Source organism: Triturus cristatus, chromosome 8 (assembly GCF_964204655.1).
Source record: "Triturus cristatus chromosome 8, aTriCri1.1, whole genome shotgun sequence".
Lineage (NCBI taxonomy): Eukaryota > Metazoa > Chordata > Amphibia > Caudata > Salamandridae > Triturus > Triturus cristatus.
The window spans coordinates 72,489,635-72,508,493 of NC_140591.1; the positions used below are offsets into that span (position 1 = coordinate 72,489,635).

The 18,859-nt window shown below is 44.7% G+C and overlaps 1 protein-coding gene across 1 annotated transcript in view; it reads left to right on the forward strand.

Moving 5' to 3' along the window:
- FAM162A (family with sequence similarity 162 member A) overlaps nt 1–18,859 on the forward strand; it is a 77,493-nt gene that overhangs the window by 45,308 nt on the left and 13,326 nt on the right. Inside the window, exons 3-4 of the mRNA XM_085621022.1 lie at nt 4,459–4,564; nt 12,744–12,852. Of these exons, the coding sequence (XP_085477148.1) occupies nt 4,459–4,564; nt 12,744–12,852 (215 nt within the window). The remainder of the gene's footprint in view (nt 1–4,458; nt 4,565–12,743; nt 12,853–18,859) is intronic.

Here is an 18,859-nt window from a genome sequence, read left to right on the forward strand (position 1 = left end):
TTTCTCCTGTCAGTGCTTCCACATTAATGAGTGTGAACACTGCTCCCAGAGAAGAAACACTGTCTTAAGACCTTTGGCAGGAAGACCTGGGTGTGAGGTACGGGACTCCTCCCGGCTCAGGAAGGCCAGCTTAGGTGGTTTAAAGAACTGCATTAACCTAAATAGGACCAGGTTGAGGCCTGCCCATTCATAGTGAAGTGTACAGAGAGACCTGGGGAAGAGAAGTAATTGTTTCTGAGCCAGTTTGTCACCAGGTACCAAAACTGATTTGGTTTAGTTGAGGAGTAGTGGGGGGGGGGGGGGGGGGGGGGTGCCCATTTTCCCAGACACACTCCGTGCTGGGACACCAGCCACGCCCCCGGGCAGTGGGGCGCTGCCATGTTTGATTCCACTCAGAATAGTGGGCTCATTTTCACCAAGTAAATCGGATGGGCTGCAAACGTGAGAAGGGTTGTCACTGAGAACATTTTTATCAAGGGGTTAGTGAGTGTCCAGGGCTCACCCCACTCAGTGGCTAGTGAAATTGGTTTGGGATTTTTATTTTGTTGTGTTTTGACTCTTTGAATTGGTTTGATACTGCTAAATACTTTGCACACTTTTCCTTTATCTAAGCTTGTCTGCTCTGTGCCATAGCTACTTCGTTATATACATCTCCACTCCACAACTTCGCTTGCGCCCAAGCCTCTTGTTATGGCGACCAACGCAGCAGGGTAGTGAACCCCTAATATCCCAAAAACAATCTGCTGATTCGGCCAGATACTTTTGTCTAACCAAAATAACCACAGTGACGCGGCTCAAATGAACCAACTTGTTTATTCCAAACTTGCAGCAAACAATCCGCTTGAAGCGGAGAAGATGAATCCGCTGTGAGCTGTACGCCACTCGATTAGGAAGCCCCTCAGAACAATATGTATTAGGAGCTTGGGTTCCACAAAAATAGAAAACATTACATTCACAACGGAGTATACAAACCCAAATTAAGGGAAAAAGACAAACCTTACATTTTACAAACCTCAGGCTTTGTAAAAGTTACATTTAGTACCAAGCATATTAATGTGCATGCTTGATTTTGTGAATTCATGAAGTAGGAACTATTGTTTGTGGCAAAACCTTTTTTTGTTTTTATGACTCCATCTTAGAAGAGGAAGGATAAGAAGCTCATGGAGAACACAATTGAGAGAAAAGTAGGAAGTTAACAAATGCACACGCATTGGAAAAGCAGAGAGAATGGCAGACGCACATGGAAAAACAGATAAGAAAATAGAAGCTCAATGGGTAAGCGACTGGCATTGAACAACAAGAACTTTGGGCAAATAGACACTTACGGGCCTCATTTTGATGCCGGTCGGACCGACCGTCCGACCGCCGTGATCCTAATTAGCCTGCCGAGGCCAGGATAGTGCCAAAGCCCCCTTGACCTAGGCCATATTAAGATACAACCGCTGCTACTGCGCCGGTCTCCTCTACGGCGGTGCACATATCCCCGAATATGTTGCTGCAAGTGTGTACAAACTCACAGGAAACATGAGATATGTACACACAAGCATGATCTATGTGGGGGATGTGCATTATACTGCATGTACCCCATTGCTGGAGTCTGGTGAACTGTGCACAGTCCAGTCCATGGGGATACATACCACCCAGGGACTTATCTGCATTCTAGCACCCAGAGGGTCGTAGTCATCTGGGTTCAGCTGCCGCTTTGTAGGGGGAACCTGGAGAAGGGGATCCACACTGGAGGCTTGCTGGGAGAATCGGATTGGGGTGAGTATGCACAACAAATCCTTTGTTTCTGACGAGTCGAGGCAGCCAGTCAGACCACCACAGCCGGCTAGTCGGAAATGCACATGGTAATCCGGATGGCGGTCGGAAATCTCTGTATGGCTTTATGACTGCTGCTTTTCTCCGACTGCCATCTCAGCAGTCAAAGTAAAGCGGTCTGCGGTCTTCCAGCAGTATGCATCGTAATGTGCCGGTCTGTCTGACCGCTTCAGGCAAAACTGCAGTGGTGTGACCATCGCTTATGAGGCCGCGGATGTCGATCCGACCAGTATCATAGTAAGGCCCTTAGTCTGCAAGGCAGGCAGCGTATTTGATAGTGTTTGAGAGATCAAGAAACATATTGGTCATGGTTTTTCTTTGGTTAAAATCGGAAACTCTCATATATTTCTGCCTAGACTCCGAATTCTACAACCTATTTTAAAAAAATTATTTCCTAAAATAAATTCTTACTTTGTTCTTAGACAGCTTATTTGTTCCTGCTTAAAAATCTATAATCAAATTATTATTTAAACTATCTTTCAGAGCAACCAGCTATTAACACCCCTTTTCGATTTTATTTATTTATTTTCTGCAATAGAGCACAAATAGCTAGTGAGCAGTTAAGAAGCTTCATGGTAACTTATGTGAACTCTTTTTAAGGCAACAAGGAGTGCACTGCATACCAGCTGGAAGTTACCAACAGCTAGGAGAGGAGCATTGGCGAATCTCCACCTCAAAGCTAGTTGATAGAGAAACCATGTTGACAGGCAATTTTATGAAAACTCTTTAGTGCAAGCATCTCCCATTTTAGGGGACTGTTACTTGCTAATGCAAAATCCACCCTCTTAACAGCTGGTAGCTGGTATTCCCTATTGTAATTAACTGGAATCCTACAAGAGCAAGGTACCTCACATAGCTTTGCAGAAGGTTTGTTGGTAATGTTTCTTAATGGAACTTAGCTTGGTGATTTTAAATGCTTCAGGTAACTGTTGACTGAAAAGTTCTTTGTCTACAAATGCGATGCTTCCTAAATGTCTTCACTAAATGTGGTTCTGGCCTGAAAGTTTTAGGCATGCTCGATTGATTGATTGTTTGAATGTTGTAAACCTATGTCTGTGGTAATGAAGTGCTGCACGGTCCAGTTTGACCCTTAAGCAGTGATTGACTTATAGCTAACATGCCTTTCAAAGTGTCAGTGTGACTGAAGGTGCAACTCTCACCATAATAATGCAAGGTTTACGGAAGTGCAAGCTTCGCTTTGCCACATAGGCAACAGTAGCGCAATGTACACTCCCCTTCCCTTTAAATCAACAGTGGGGTATTCATTGTCACAGGACATGGATTGGGTGGGACTAGGGGAGTTTCTTTTGGCCATAAGTGGAGTTACAGACAGATCTCTGCTGGTAAGAGCGTTGTTCTGCAAGGGGCACGGATCGAGTTCAGGGAGTAAAAGAGTAGAGATGGCCATTGCTCAGGTACAGTACAGAACTGCTGCAGGGATCCTCCTCCTTAATCATTTTCTATATCATCTCCACCATTTCCTGTCATCTTCTCCTCTGACATCTCCATCTCCTCCACCTCCTCTGACATCTCCTACCCCACTGCCTCCCATGTCATCTCTTCCACTGTACCCCGCCCCTCCTCTATCGTTTCTGTCCTCCCTTCCCTCGGCCATCACCTGCTCCTCGGCCATCTCCTGGATCTGTTTCAATGATTAGAGAGTTGGAAACAAAGAGAGAGGGAGACCTGTACATCCATCTCCTTAGTTTTAGAAAAAAGCTCAAAACTTGGCTTTTCCCTAAGGACTAACGGAGCCCAGCCATCACTCTGAACATCTCCGTCTTGGGCTGGTTGCTTATATGCTCAGTGGATTTTAAGGATACCCGTGGGGTAATAGGGCGCTTTATAAGTGCATTTTACATTACATTGGCGTTTTTGTATGTTTCACCTTTTATAGTGCCAATGAAGTCGCATTGCCAATCCCTTTGCAGAAACAAACTGGTCTTACTAGCATAGTTATTTCCCGCAATCATTGTTGTGTAGGATGGGTACATCTTTCTGACATGGACAGCTGGCACAAACATTGCTTTTGGTTTAAGTCCGAGTTAAGCTAGTCTGGTCAGTCAGCAACCACTTGTAATTCCATTGTATAGGTCCATGATTTAATTTATCGGCTGTCTGTGCTAAAGAATGTTTGTTGTATCCATTTTACGGTGGTTCTACACCTCCTGTTCTAGATCTTCTTTTCCATCCTCTCAACCACTTAATCAAAATGTAGGATCTGCATATTAAAGTGATTTTGGAGGTGGGTGCCTGAATTGAAGTGTTGTTTGTTAAGGTATCCATTCTCTAATACTTTTCTGGTGCCGTTACAATTGTCATTTGAGCACACCTTATAACAGCATTCCTGACTCCTTGACATTTGCTGACTGCCTTTAAAGAAAAGGCAAATATTATACCTGGATCGAACCAGAATTTCTCTTCATCCTGTAGAAGTGCCAGATCTTTGCAGCTGGCATTGTACATCTCTGTGGCACAGCAGTTCTGATTCAGCAAACGCCATGGATCACAGATTCCAGCACCCTTAAACCACAACTAAATACACTGATGCGTTTTCAAGTACTTGTGATGGTGTGTTGTGCTTGTGTATACTGCCTTTCAGTATTTATGATTTGGTTCTTACACCTTTTGGTTTAGGGTATTCCTTCAAAGTGCCAGGACACAAACCCACGGACTGGGAGAAAAGGTTACTGCTTTGGGGAGGGCGCTTCAAAAAGGAGGAGGATATTCCAGAGATCGTGTCGTAAGTATTCATCATTTATTTGTATTGATTTTATGTTCTTTGTACCATGGTTGTTCTGTAGGGCATGCAGGTGCTTCATACAGCCACATAGTGAATGCTGTTTAGAACCTTTTCTAAGTGGGGGTTTGTTTCCATAGCGTCGTCTGTTTATCATGGAAGTTAAGCACGTTTAACTTTGCCAATCGGGAGTGATCGCCATGTCATGCCTTCTTCTCCCTCTGGATATGTGTAGGCACACTTTAGGATTTCATCTTAAATAGCAGTATCGGTTGTATAGTGTTGCAACGCATACTTTTACCCTGCATGCTGTTGCAACACAATTTTTTACCCCGACTTGCTGTCGGGGTGCGTTGGAGTTTGGAATACTATAATTTTCGAATATAGGTCTTTGTCCCGCAGTCTTTTTTCACGCATGGAATCACAACGACCGCGTTGTGATTCCGCATACCATTACTTGCGGAGGGGGGGCGCTGGATGTTGGAATAGTATAATTTACTATTCCAACTCCAGTCTGTGCGGACACCAGGGAAGGTGTTGCATTTTAAATCCAACACCTAACCCCCATCCCCCCTCCCTCCGCAAGTCGTTATTTCGACTTGCGGAGTAATGGTATGCGGAATCACAACGCGGTCGTTGTAATAACCGCGTTGTGATTCCATGCGTGAAAAAAGTTTCGTCATAAATGTTGATTACCATAATTTACTATTGCAGCTCCAGTCTGTGCAACAGTGGGGAAGGTGTTTTGAGTTAAGTCCAACACCTTATACCCTCTACAGCAAGCCATTTTCATTGTAATGGCATGCAGGGTAAAAGCATGCGTTGTAATGGTTGTTTCCCAACAGGACCTACACTTTGTCTTGGGGTACTACTTTGACATTCCTTGATTCAGTGTACCACCTGATAGTAGTGTTTGTGGTGATTTTATCTTTGATTCACTTTCAAAGCGGTGTAGTTTTAGGAGGCTTCTTGAAGTATGTCAGATTTTGGGGCTGCAGTTATTGATCTGGCCATGGTGTCTTCACTCTTATGCAGCCAGTAAATTGATGTTATTTATACTATACAGGGACAAAAGTAGGCTAATATATAGGACTTCAACAGAATGTCTTGTTACTATGATTGTCCCACTTTTGTTTTGTTCCCAAGACTGACTTGGGAATGGGGTTTATTAAGGACCTTCATCTTTAAGGAACATAGTGTGGCTGTTTCACTACATTCATGTAGCCTAGTTTGTTGGGTTGTATGTATTACATAGAAACACGTCTTTTGAATAAACCTTTTTGCTTTCTTCTCACAATTCAATCTAACTCTTAAAATGACATACCAGGAGCTAAAATTGCATGCCAGAGGACTTATCGTGGACATTTGAGACACTTTCCCTCTAGTGTGTTGAAAGGAGCCCTCACAGAAGATTGTATGGGATTGTTTTTCTGTCGAGGGATAAGCTTGCCCCTCTAATTAGCCTGGAGACAGCATGTTGTTCCTGTCTGGCCTGTTCTCCAGGGTCTGTACAACATAAGGAAATGTAGAAACGAGATACTGATGCAAGATTTCTAGCATTCAAAGTATCCTGTTATTTAAGGGGTAGCTGGTGTCAAACCGTCGAGGCTTGCTGTTGAGGTTGGTTAGCGGCACAATGCCTAAATGATGTTGCACCCGTACTGTGCTACACTTGAAACACATACACTGACATAGCGTTTAAAAAAAAAAAAAATAACAAAAATAATTAGATTATTATTAAGAAAATATGCCTAGTAACCGAATTATGTTTTATGGCCTCAACCATATTGGACTACTAATCATAAATTACTCTCTAACTGCACTGAGTTCTAGACTTGAACCCATGAACAAGGTTTGCATTCACAGGTAGGATCTCCAAATATTAGTTAAGTGCAGCACATGCTTGCAAGTGTCTTGAGTTGTCACAGTTCATTACTTGTCAGCCTTTAGATGCCCTTCATTGCAAGGGTGCGAGGGCCACACAGTGGTGCTGCAGTATTGGGCAGCAGTCACAGTCGAGTAGCAGTTTGGATAAGAGGGATGGAGGGGGAAGGGGGTGGCTGTGGATGCTCGTACACATGACCACCCATTGAGCAGTCCGTCGAGGGGTTTAAAGACGGTAAGTGGCATCTTCATGGCTGAGGCCCAACCAGCCCCACTCGTTCAACCTTCACTAGAAGCAAAAGGTGTAGCGTGCAGTTTGGGCCATGGCTGTCAATCATTTGAGGAAGTGATGGAGAAGTACAGCATACAGGTGCACTGACCTCTCCAGATCATTCGGGGCTGGTGAAGTTTAAGCACCCGGCTTGGGGTTGAATACATACAAATGCTTTGGTTGGGTTGAGCAGCAGGTAGGGGTTTTGGCAGACTCTGTATCTCCATCCTCCTACAGCAAGGCACTTGCTCTGAACAGGCAGATTCTCTCCACATTGGACTGTCCATCCCTTGGGTCCTTCGTTAGCAGCATAGCCTATTCTCTACACCAGGTGTATACTCCTTTTACCCCAGGGAAAGTAGATGGCCATAAATTGTGCTTCTGACCACCACCTTCCTCTGTACTGTTGTGCAGAATTTGGAGAGTGAAACATGCTAGCGGAACAGTCATGGGGGACAGTGCAATTGTTCCAGTCAAGCAACCAAGATTGATGTTTGCCCTAAAGAATCACAACAGCAATGTAGTACATTTCTTTTTTGTTGGCTTGTGCACCTCTGCTATCATTTGGAGGTGAAACGGATACCTTCCATTTTGTGGATTCCTGATAGGCTGTTTTGACTCGCAGCACAAAATGCAGAATTCGGGATGAGAGGGAGTCCAACTGTTCGTACGAGGAGTTTGTCCCATGCCGTGCTTCCAGGCCACAATCTTTGTACAAGTGTTAATCCAAGGCCTGGTCACACATTGACCTGTTGGATCTGGTTCTGTTGCAGTCATTCTCAACAAAAGGTCCTTCCTCAGGATGCAGATTCAAAGCCGGACACAGCACTTTGCTTTACAATGAATTTCAGTGGGAGGAGGAGAAATGACCAGCAGACTAGATGGACATGGTCCGAGAGACTAGATCTCAAATTCTGACTACCATTGTGGCATCCTAGAACTTTCGCTGCTACAAACTTGGAGGAAGGAGGAAATCCCTCTGAACGGTGCGCTAGTTCTCATATAGCGATTCAAGGTCTCGATTGGGGTAGTAAGCTCTATATAAACCCATTTACAGTACTATATCCAAGCACATTCCAAAACATGCCACACAAATCTCAGTGATGGGATCACATGCTTCACTTCTTTACCAGGAAGAACCAAGATGCCATATCCCTACTAGTGTCCGGTAGAAAGGCCTGTACTCTACTGCAATCATCATCTGCTGCTATCCAGTATTGTCACAGGGACTGTAGTCATCTACAGTAAAAAGGAATACGAAATGGGTTTATCTAATACAGAGTCTAGCATTCTTTTATTGAGCGACACACCATAATCACGATGAGCACTGGTTAGGGAACTTGTGTTATAGGGTCTTCGTCTACAGAAGCATACAAGAGTAGGGAGTTCCCTCATTACAGAAATTGAAAAGGAGAAATGTTAGTCAAATCTCTAAATTTGATTTCATCGTGCATAACTTTATTCTAGTATATCACCTGCTTAGCCCTTTTCTGGTACCTTTTCCAATTAAAACCATGCTAAATTCAAATATGAGGGCTGTCCTCATTACTACAGAAGCTACAAATGCCTATTAGCCATTCCCAATAGATGTGGTCTCTTCTTGTACAGAATTATTACAGGATATCCTTCGTCTGGCTCATAAAAATGATATCTGTAATAGTTAGCGAAATAACCCCCAGGAACATCCTGTAGACGTCGAATAGAACTTTGCATAAATGTGTGCATTGCAACAAAGTCCATCAAGGAATCACTTTCTAGAATTTTAGTAAATAAAGTGATAACATTAAGACATTATAACTCAATGGATGATGAATAATGATCACGTAGAGAACAAAATGTCATGTTCCAATACCTATATCAAAGTTTGTTTAGAGCACATAGAAATCTATCGAATAATCATCAAAAGAACAGATTCTTAAGTGTTCAGTGTGACGTGCTGGTGATAGAAAATACAGATCAAATGTGATCAAAACAAAGAAAATAATGATAGACATATACAAAGTAATTGCAGAATGTTCAGTTGCCCAATAGTCCAGTTGATTTAGATTTGCTCCTTTTTTCCCCCCCATGTGCATTGTTTGTTGTATATGATGTTGGTCTCTCAACTCAGACATTAGTGAATGGCCATCATCAGATCGAGGGTGTCTGTGTCACTTATGCTCCACTGGTGAGGTGGCAAATACAAAACGAGCATTTGCAATGCAATAAGTCTTGTATTTGCAAGAGTTAGTGCTATTGGTGTTGTAAATAACAATGTCTTTTACTTATGTCTTTTTGTTTGGAGTAGAACTGATGAATGTGGTGTGGAGTGGAATTATGTGGGTTGTATTGGAATTCTTAGTTGTGAAATTGTGTGGTGTGTAGTGTATTTGTGTAGTAGAGTTATGTCACCTGGTGAATAGATAGGGGTGAGATCTGCACAGAATAGAAATAAAGGAAGTTAGAGAGGGAAAGGTAGTTTGTGCAGGAAGTGGTGAATGAACTCCAGACGGAGCAGAAAAAGTTTGTGAGAAAGAAGGGGAGAGCAGGCCAAAGACGCCTAAAGAGGGAGGACGTGCACGCAGCAGCCACACTAAGCATTTCCTAAAAGAACCAGGCATTTAACAAACTAAATAACATAAGAAGTAAACATTGGAGTTATCTACATCAAGACTACTAGCAGTTGCAGACACGCAAAACTTAAGAGTCAAACCAGAAACTAATTGTATATTATTCCAAAACACTGCATAAATTCACTGGCTTTCTACATACCTTTCTTCTACCCACAATTCTGTGTTCCTACCCTGTACTAAATGCCTGGCAGCATCATTTGTGAGACTCGGACCTGCTCATGACACCCGCTGAAACTAAACTGCTTGCTACCTCTATACAGACTAGTTTGAAGCAAATATCAAAACAGCAACAAAGTTACTGCCAGCCTTGCTTCTCATAAACAAGGACTATAAGTACGAAGTGTGCATTTATGCATCGCTTGCAGACTTTCAAAACTCATACGTAAAAGGCATCGTCATTTACAATGCCAATAACTCAAACTGCTTGTTTTGTATTTGCATGTAGTAGGAAATGGGAAGAAAAGTGTACACGGTCAGGGAGGTCATTCCATAGCAGAGACCTAACCAGCTGGAATGATCCTGGTGAAAGTCTTGTTGATTTAAATGCATCATTTGATTACCGAAGAAAAAAATTAAATATAAAAGCCACAATATAAAACCAAACTGCAGAATCCAACCTTTGCGTTTCTGTTTTTAATGGAGACCAGGAAGAGCCCACAATAATTATATAACCTAACATTACATCGAACATCTAGACAACTACTAGACCTGTCCGAAAAAAGTTAGAAATGAATAACATAGAAAAATGTCTACGTTTATGGTGCAGTCTGATGTAGATGCACATCAACAAAGAGGAGGGGAATACCAATCCAATCAATGATATAGCGAATAAAAGAAGATGCTGACCCCTTGCCCAATGAAATGTCCAACAGAAAATACAATTCACATGAACAAGCTCTAAGTATGTTGTCCAAGCTCTAACTATATTGTCCCTCTGCAACCCTCAAAACGGGTTTCGCCCCTGAAATGCAAAAGGTTTGTGATATTTAGCAATGACAGATTAAACCAAATGTTGAAAGGCACATACTGGTAAACCAGTTCTGCAACGACAAGAAGGCATCCATCCAAAGCCGATACCCCAAATCACCTGTTTAAGATACTTGCGTTGGCTGGATGGATCCTTGAGCAGGAAAACACTGTGTTCGTTTCTGAGTGATCAACTCGTAGCTCTTTCCCATTAGCTTGGTTTGCCCTTCCCAAAGAAAAGATTCTGCCACCGCCCTCATCAATCCTAAACCCCAATCCGATTTTGTTCCCCGCCAACATCAAAATTAGCTCCTTGCAAACCAAAACCGTTAGGCAAGAATTAAAGTAAATATTAGACAAGAAACGAGCGTGCGATGAGCGCCTTCTGAGAAGACGGCAGTGCCATGGCAACCCGCCTGCACTGGAGCATCCCTGCCTCACCCCGGAGTGCCAGGCGAATACACCGGGGCGTACGTGGCCATTATCCTATACTAATGTACCCATTCTGCAGAATCCTGTTGGGGAGCCGTAAAGGCACGTTTTGGACATAGGACATCTTGTGCTCCATAGTGTGCCACGAAAGTACAGAGGACTAACTACTGGTCCTCCAAAGGTAAGTGTGATAGTCACAATGGCACATATACCTCTAGAAAGGGCGCCGTGTGGATGGCATGTAATCAGAGAAGCAACATCAGGGAGATCACTGCCACAGGGTTCAACAGCTCGGCAATGACGACTTCTTCTTTGCATTTTCAGCGCAGCCATGCGCGCTTTCACTTTACCAATAGCTGCCACCCAGGAGTGTGGGGCTGCATCTATAATAGGCGGCAGCAATTATTAAAGTGAGAGCGCACATGGCGTGCTGAAAATACAAACAAGCGGTTGCGCCTGGGATGACTGAGGCCTGCAAGCATGATTACTCTAGAAAGGATCCAGGCCAGTCTTCACTACTGGCTGGTGAGCACAAATGAGCATTCATCATGAGATGGTCTAGCTCTGCTAGAACTGCAGAAGGCATGCATCTGTGGGTGAGCCTGGCCTGTTCCGCCAACTTACTCCTTGGCACAAAAGCCCTTCTATCCTGCAGAGTGCTCTGAAGATGTTTGAATAGCACCCTCCCTGACTTTGAGGAATGAATACCATATCGCATATTTAAGTGTCCAAGGGGATCTTGTGTCTAAAGGACTCTATTATCTTAACTGTGCTAGCAGTCAGTTGCAATTAGATACTAGCTGATTGGGCACCTAGTAAAGATCACTGAATGCTAAAGTCTTTTCTTGGGTCTCGAGGCTTGGAGATTAATCGACGTAGGTAGAGCAGTTTCCCAGAGTCCCTTTAAATGTAATTGTGCAGTCAAAAGTAGATTAACTTATGCAGAGAAGTTTCGTCCTTTGGAGAGTTCAATTCAGAAACTTTCCGTTCTTTTTATCGGGCAGTCCTATCTATCCTCTCACACATCATGGAGTCTTCAAGTTCTCACAAAAACGTAATTTGTCTTTGGAAGTCTTTGAAGGGGTGTGCTCCAACATTGAAGTTCCAAGATACCTTTAACTTGTACAATGGCAATAGCTCAAACTCTTGTAAATGCGAGACCTATTCACAGAAGCGCCCACCATTGTCCCAGGCTGCTTAGAAAGTAAAAGCGCGCATGGCCCGCTGAATGTTGCAGGAAAGCATGTCGTGCCTGCAGTAGGAGAAACACATTAAATAAAATAGTGCTTACAGACTAAAAAGGACTCGCCCTGTATCAACTGAAGTAAAAGCCAGTTCTTATGGGAAGTAACGAATGAAGACAAGGTGGTACTAAGGAGGGACTAACAAGCCTATTAAAGAATCAGATGGCAGCATTTACGAAGAAAAATAACAAGCCAATGACCAATATGGGCGGAGAGTGGGCAGGGAGTAACGAATGAAGACAAGGTGGTACTAAGGAGGGACTAACAAGCCTATTAAAGAATCAGATGGCAGCATTTACGAAGAAAAATAACAAGCCAATGACCAATATGGGCGGAGAGTGGGCAGGGCTTCTATTCCGTACTCCAATACAGCATGGTTTGCAGAGCAGCGCATGCGCTACCCAGGCTCGACCTAAAAATGAGTTCTGAAGCCCATCACATGCAGCCACTATGTAAAACCTCCAATTTTACTGACTCACTAGTAGCATTAGTACTGCTTTTAAGCTTGCCCAGTGTAGGATTTTTCATCGCCCACAATGTCTTGTGTTTTTTATAAGCGCTGTTGTATACTGTGACACTATCTTCTAACATCAATTAAAAAAATAAAAGCCCCACAATGGCATATTTCCGTAACATTCTCAAGGTAGCCATGAATTTTTAAACCATCTTGGTATCTGCATGAGAGAGACAGAAGAGGGGGATATAGTGGTGAACATCTACTGTGAACAAAATGTTGACTTGTCATTTTTTTTTTCTTTTTTTGTCATCCCAAGGTTTGAGATGGTTGATTCTGCTAAGAACAAAGTCCGCGTGAAAGTCTCTTATATCATGATAGCTCTCACCATCATGGGATGCATCACCATGGTCGTCTCTGGAAAAAGGGTGAGTGGATATTGCCATTGCAGTGATCACAGACCAACTTCCATCACCTGGGGGCGAGTCATCTGCAACATTCCTAGGTAGTACTGCGTGCTTCTCTCCACGGCAGGTCGAGGGGGCAGTGTCTAATGAATGTGGTGATTTGCATTATCCTTTTAATTTAAATAGACCCCTTGGAGAGAAGTTTGCAAACATGTCCGTTTTCATTTAATTATAGGTGTAGCTTTGGTGAAAAAAACCTTTGATACTGTCTCAAAGTTCTATCCAGAAGCACCTTGACTTCTCCCTGCCACGACTGCCTAAGAGAGCATAGACCATGTGTTTATTGTTCAGCATGAGTATGGAGTGGTTTATTGGTAGTTGTTGGAGAAGGGGGCAAGTGTTTTGACAAGGGAGCACTCCAGAGTTGAGTAACAGGCGAGCAAAGAAGTGGAAAATAATTTATTATTCCATCAAGTCCTTGATACCTATTCTGCGTTATTTCCTGGATAAATGATGTTCGAGTAGTTAATAACACTTAAATGTTGGAAGTGAGCACATGTGTCGGTGGTTAGACACAGGATTGGAGCTCCTCTTGATGTCACCGTTTCAACTTTGACAATAGTTGGTAGAAATTCATAATTGTTGCTGTTTCGATGCTCCATTTTTGACAAGTTACTGGCTTTCGTCATGGTCCTGTTTTGAAAGTGTCGGTCACAAGCATGTTTACCATTGCAGTAAACTGATCATATTGTCAGTTTCTGCAAGGAGTGAATAATCTTAGCCTGGACAACTCTCCTACGCACCCATGTTCGCACTATGTTGGATACTGGGTTGGAGAAGCATGCACTGCCATGAAGACCTTGGTTACTGCATTTATAGTTCTATAGTATTTAAGTACAAAAGGGGCACCCATAACTTCTTATCTCTAGCCTAACTATTGACTCCAACCACCTATCATGGTCTGGTGATTTTCACTTCGTCTACTACTTTGCTTTGTGATGATGTTTGGGTGTACATGGATAATTCTGTATGTTAAGATCCTCCATCGCTGGATAGAACATTAAGAAACTATGCCTCTTGAGACTAACTTTGGGCTTTCCATTCTAGAACCCTTCTTTTTTCGACGTTTGATCCCAAACATGTATTCAAAGTTTTTATAGAGCACTCTTATCAGATGCTTAAAGTGCTTACAGGTTGAGAGAATGATAAATGTTAGAGTGCAGTCGAGGTGCTGTAGAGGTAGGATGATGCCATGAGTTTGTTCTGAAGAGCAGGTGTTTTGCTGCCTGGTCTAGCAAAAATCCACGAAGCGTATAGCTGTTTTATTGGTAAAGCCTTGAATACTGGATTGGAACTGCACTTTCTCGTATGTGCACGTACCATGTGTGCTACTATGAAACAAGCAATTGACTTAGAAATATGCGCAGTCTGCATATTATTGCTGTTTTGCAGGGTAGTACGATCAATGGACTTGAAGACGTTGTTCGGTGGTGAGCCCTTGGGTGAGGTGAAAGAAGTGAGTCTTTACTACTTTACAGAAAATTAGGAAGTAGGTGCTGTAGTGTAGAGTTTTAGGTTCCTTGTATATATTGTAACCTCCCTCCCTAGTCTTGCATCTACGTGTTTAAATGGAGAGGTGGTCCTTCATCGCACCAGATCCGACTCTAATCATCATCTCTTTAGGAAAAAGCTAAAAACGTGTCTATTCTAATAGATCTCTCCCTTTGTAGTCCAAAGTGTCAGGACGTCCTAGTAGGGTAGCTGCTGCGCTATACAGATATTTTAATACAATCATTCATTCAATTTTGATTGCAGGCCTTTTCATATGACTGGAAGAGTTTGGGTAGGTCGGAAATTTCACAGTTCCAGCATGTCTCTTTACATGATGTAGCCCACAACCAGCACATGCCTCTTGAGAAACTGAACAGTTTGCACGCCTAGACAACAAGTGACTTACATTCAGTAACACTTTCTGGTGCACAGTCTAACTGCTCTCACCTTTTAAAATATGCCCCGGTGCCAGAATGGATCTGGAGAATTGTGTTTGAGGCATATGAGCTGCAGATTATACACTGTGCATAGATCGCCATCTGGTGTTGGGCCCGGATGTTTGCAGTTTGTTTTTCTTCTTGGACAATGTTTGGACGTCACGAGTTCGGTGACTCTTCCTTCGGTCCATACTGCGCATGGGCTTCGGCTCCATCCTCAGATTGTTTTTTTCCGCCATCGGGCTCGGATGTAATACTTCGTGCTCCGGCTTCGAACCTTCCAGTTCGACCTTCGACGAAAAATCCTCGTCCATCGAGATTCTTCAGACAAAATCATCTTCTTTATCTCTCTCTTCGGCACTTCCTCGATTCCAGGCAGCGGAGTTCGGGCCTATCTCGACTCCGATCTCGGCCGATGGAAAGGACTCCCTTTAAGAAGTGCCCAAAATGTGGGTCTAAATTTCCCCACACCGATCTACATCAGGTGTGCAACCACTGCCTCTCTCCCAAACACGAGGCCCGAGACTGCCCCGCTTGCAAGTCTTTTCGATCGAAAAAGACTATTCGGGATCGACGAGCTCGACGCACCATGGCGCACTCATCGACCTCTGCTCCACCTGACCTCTTCGGAGAAGACATCGGAGCTTTGGGATAGCAGCACACCGAACAGGAAGACGACCTCGTCAGCGCTTCCGAGGCCGACTACTCCGACGTGGAGGAGATCACACCGGCGCAGAGGGTCGTGAGTACTCTACACCCTCCCACTCCCGCGCCCATACCGAAAGAGACTCCGGCTACACCTTCGCCTCCGGGCCTAGGTAAAACCAAACATACCGCTTCCATCACCCCACCTTCGGGCCCGGTGAAGAGGCATCATAAGTCTCCCGGCGGCTCGGGCTCGAGCCAGCCTACTAGCGGCGCTGAAACACCCTTCGGCACCGAAGAAATCCACACCAAGCTCCGTTCCGAAGAATCGGTGTCGAAACCTGGCCTCTCGGTGCCGACCAAACATAAATCCCTCAGCACCGACGCTCCCGTGCCGAAGCCTGCCTCGGCACCGAACAAAAAATCGGAGGCCCCGAAAAAGCATGGCACAGATAAACCAAAGAAGCCGTCGGCCCCGAAAACATCGGCACCGACAGAGGAATCTGTGCCGGAGGAGCTATTCACGCCAGATCCTCGACAAAAGACTTTAACAAAGGATCCAAAGACTGGACATTTGACTTTGTCTTCAAAGAAAAGACATTTAGACAAGCCAGCTCCTCCACCGCCAAAACGGAAGGACTCTGCCACATCCCCATTCAGAGTACCCTCCCCACCTCCTCCACCTCCCCCCATCTCCGCCTCCACCTTCTCCACCCTTGCCTCATCGCTCTCCAGACCCTGATGACCAAGGGGATCCATACTATGATCCAACAGATGCCCCACAAGACCCCACCCCTCCGGGAACACCAGACCCATGGGAGGATTATCATAATCCAGATGTGCCTCAGGATGATCTTTATCCATCCAGGCCATCTCCACCAGAGGACTCCTTGGGGTTCCACCACTTTTTACAACGGGCGGCACATTATCATGGGGTGGAGTTACACACTGATCCAGTTGAGGAAGACTTCCTACTTGACACTTTTGACATCGCAGATAAATCTACTGCCATATTACCCATGCTTAAAGGGGTGACCAAACATGCGGCAGAGGTTTTCAAAGACTGAGTCAGGGCTAGGGTCTTAAACCCCAGAATAGAGAAAAAATAGAAGGCCGCCCCCACAGATCCTGCCTATATTAAAGGACCTGCGCCCTTAGACTCATTAGTGGTATCCACAGCTAGGAAGCGATCCAATTCTCAGTCATCGGGTGAGGCTCCACCACCTGATAAGGAGTCCAAGCTCTTAAATGCGTCAGGCAAACTCACTGCCTCGCAAGCTGCCAATATGTGGCGCATCGCCAACACGCAAGCGCCGCTGGCACGGTACGACAGAGCGCACTATGATGAGCTGGAGACTATCATGCAACATCTCCCAGAAAAATATAAAAATAAGGCTCATGAACTAATACAAGAGGGAAAGATCGTTACCAACACCTCTATTAAATGTGCACTTGACGCAGCAGACACAGCTTTCAGGGCTATAAACACCAGTGTTCTGCTTCGCCGCCACGCCTGGCTCAGAATCTCAGGCTTTTAGCCAGAGGTCCAAGCATCTATATTGAACCACCCTTTTGACCAACAACACTTATTTGGCCCCAAAGTAGACGAAGCCCGGAAAAAATGAAGGATACAGATACGGCGAAGTCTATGGGAGCATTACAATCCCACACTCCTAGACGCTCCTTTCGCCGCTCCTCCTTTCGAGGCACTGGCAGGGGTTACTCTGCCGATCACGCCTCTACGTCCTACAAGTCCCCTCCTCAGACTACCTTCACGAAGGGCTATCAAAGAGGTGGATATAGAGGAAACCATAATAAAGGCAGGGGCAAAACCAACACCGCCCGTTCTGCCACACCGCCCACACAATGACTTTCCCCCGCTCCCCCCAGACCATTCCACTCCAGTCAGGGGCAGACTACAAGACTTTTTTCAAACCTGGGAGACCATAACATCAGACAAATGGGTGACCCAAATTATTCGGTCAGGGTACTGTCTCGAACTACCATCTACCCCCCCTCCCCAAATATTCCACCCAGGCACCGTACAATGTCACAAGAACATACCACACTGCTGAAACAAGAGGTAATCTTCCCTCCTGCAAAAACAAGCTATAGAGCAGGTCCCCATCAATCAACAAAATTTAGGGGTCTACTCTCTGTACTTTCTGATACCAAAAAGAGACTAGACTCTACGGCCCATTCTGGACCTCCGGCCTCTAAATGCATACATACATTCAGACCATTTTCACATGGTAACTCTCCAACAAGTTCTCCCACTCCTCTGCCAGAACGACTTTCTCACTACACTGGACTTGAAAGACTCATACTTTCATATTCCAATACACCCCTCTCACAGAAAGTACCTCAGATTTGTAGTGGACGGCCAACATTATCAGTTCAAGGTTCTCTCCTTCGGGGTCACAACCGCACCATGAGTGTTTACCAATTGCCTAGTAGTAGTGGCGGCACACCTCAGAAGACAACACATTCACGTCTTCCCTTACTTGGATGACTGGCTAATAAAAGCCACGTCCTACAACCAATGTGTGCAACATTCAAACACTACCATCCAACTACTCCACCAGCTAGGTTTCACGGTGAACCACCAAAAATCCCAGCTGATACTGTCTCACACAAAGCAATACCTCGGTGCCACTATAGACACCTCAAAAGCTATAGCCTATCCCAATTCAGCCAGAATCGCAAGCATACAAGCCTTGCGCCAAAGATTCATTCTTCAGCACTCTCTCCCAGCAAGAGTGTTTATGAAGCTAATAGGGATGATGGCATCTTGCATCTTCATAGTGCCTCATGCAAGACTCCACATGCGTCCAATCCAAGAGTGCCTAGCACGCCAGTGGAACCAGGCCCAGGGGCAACTGACGGATCTGGTGTTGGTGGACGGTCGCACCCATCGCTCTCTGCAGTGGTGGAACACCACAAACCTTTCCAAAGGGCAACCATTCCTGGACCCGGTTCCTCAGGTAATTCTAACAACGGACGCATCGCTCTCCGGCTGGGGAGCGCACCTATTACACCTCACAGTGCAAGGTATATGGACGCCACAACGAAAGTTACTCCACATCAACCATCTGGAGTTATTGGCGATCTTTCTAGCCCTGAAATCATTTCAGAAACAAATCTCAACCAAAGCAGTCCTCATTCGCACAGACAATATGACTGCAACTACTACATTCAAAAACAGGGGGGGACACACTCTCCACAGCTCTCTCGGTTAGCACAGAGCATATGGAGATGGGCAATCCCACAAAAAAATCTTTCTCCTGGCACAACACGTCCCAGGGATACAAAACACCATGGCAGATCTGCTCAGCAGACAAACGCAGCAAATGCACGAATGGGAACTGCATCCACAAGTTCTTCACCCATTCTTT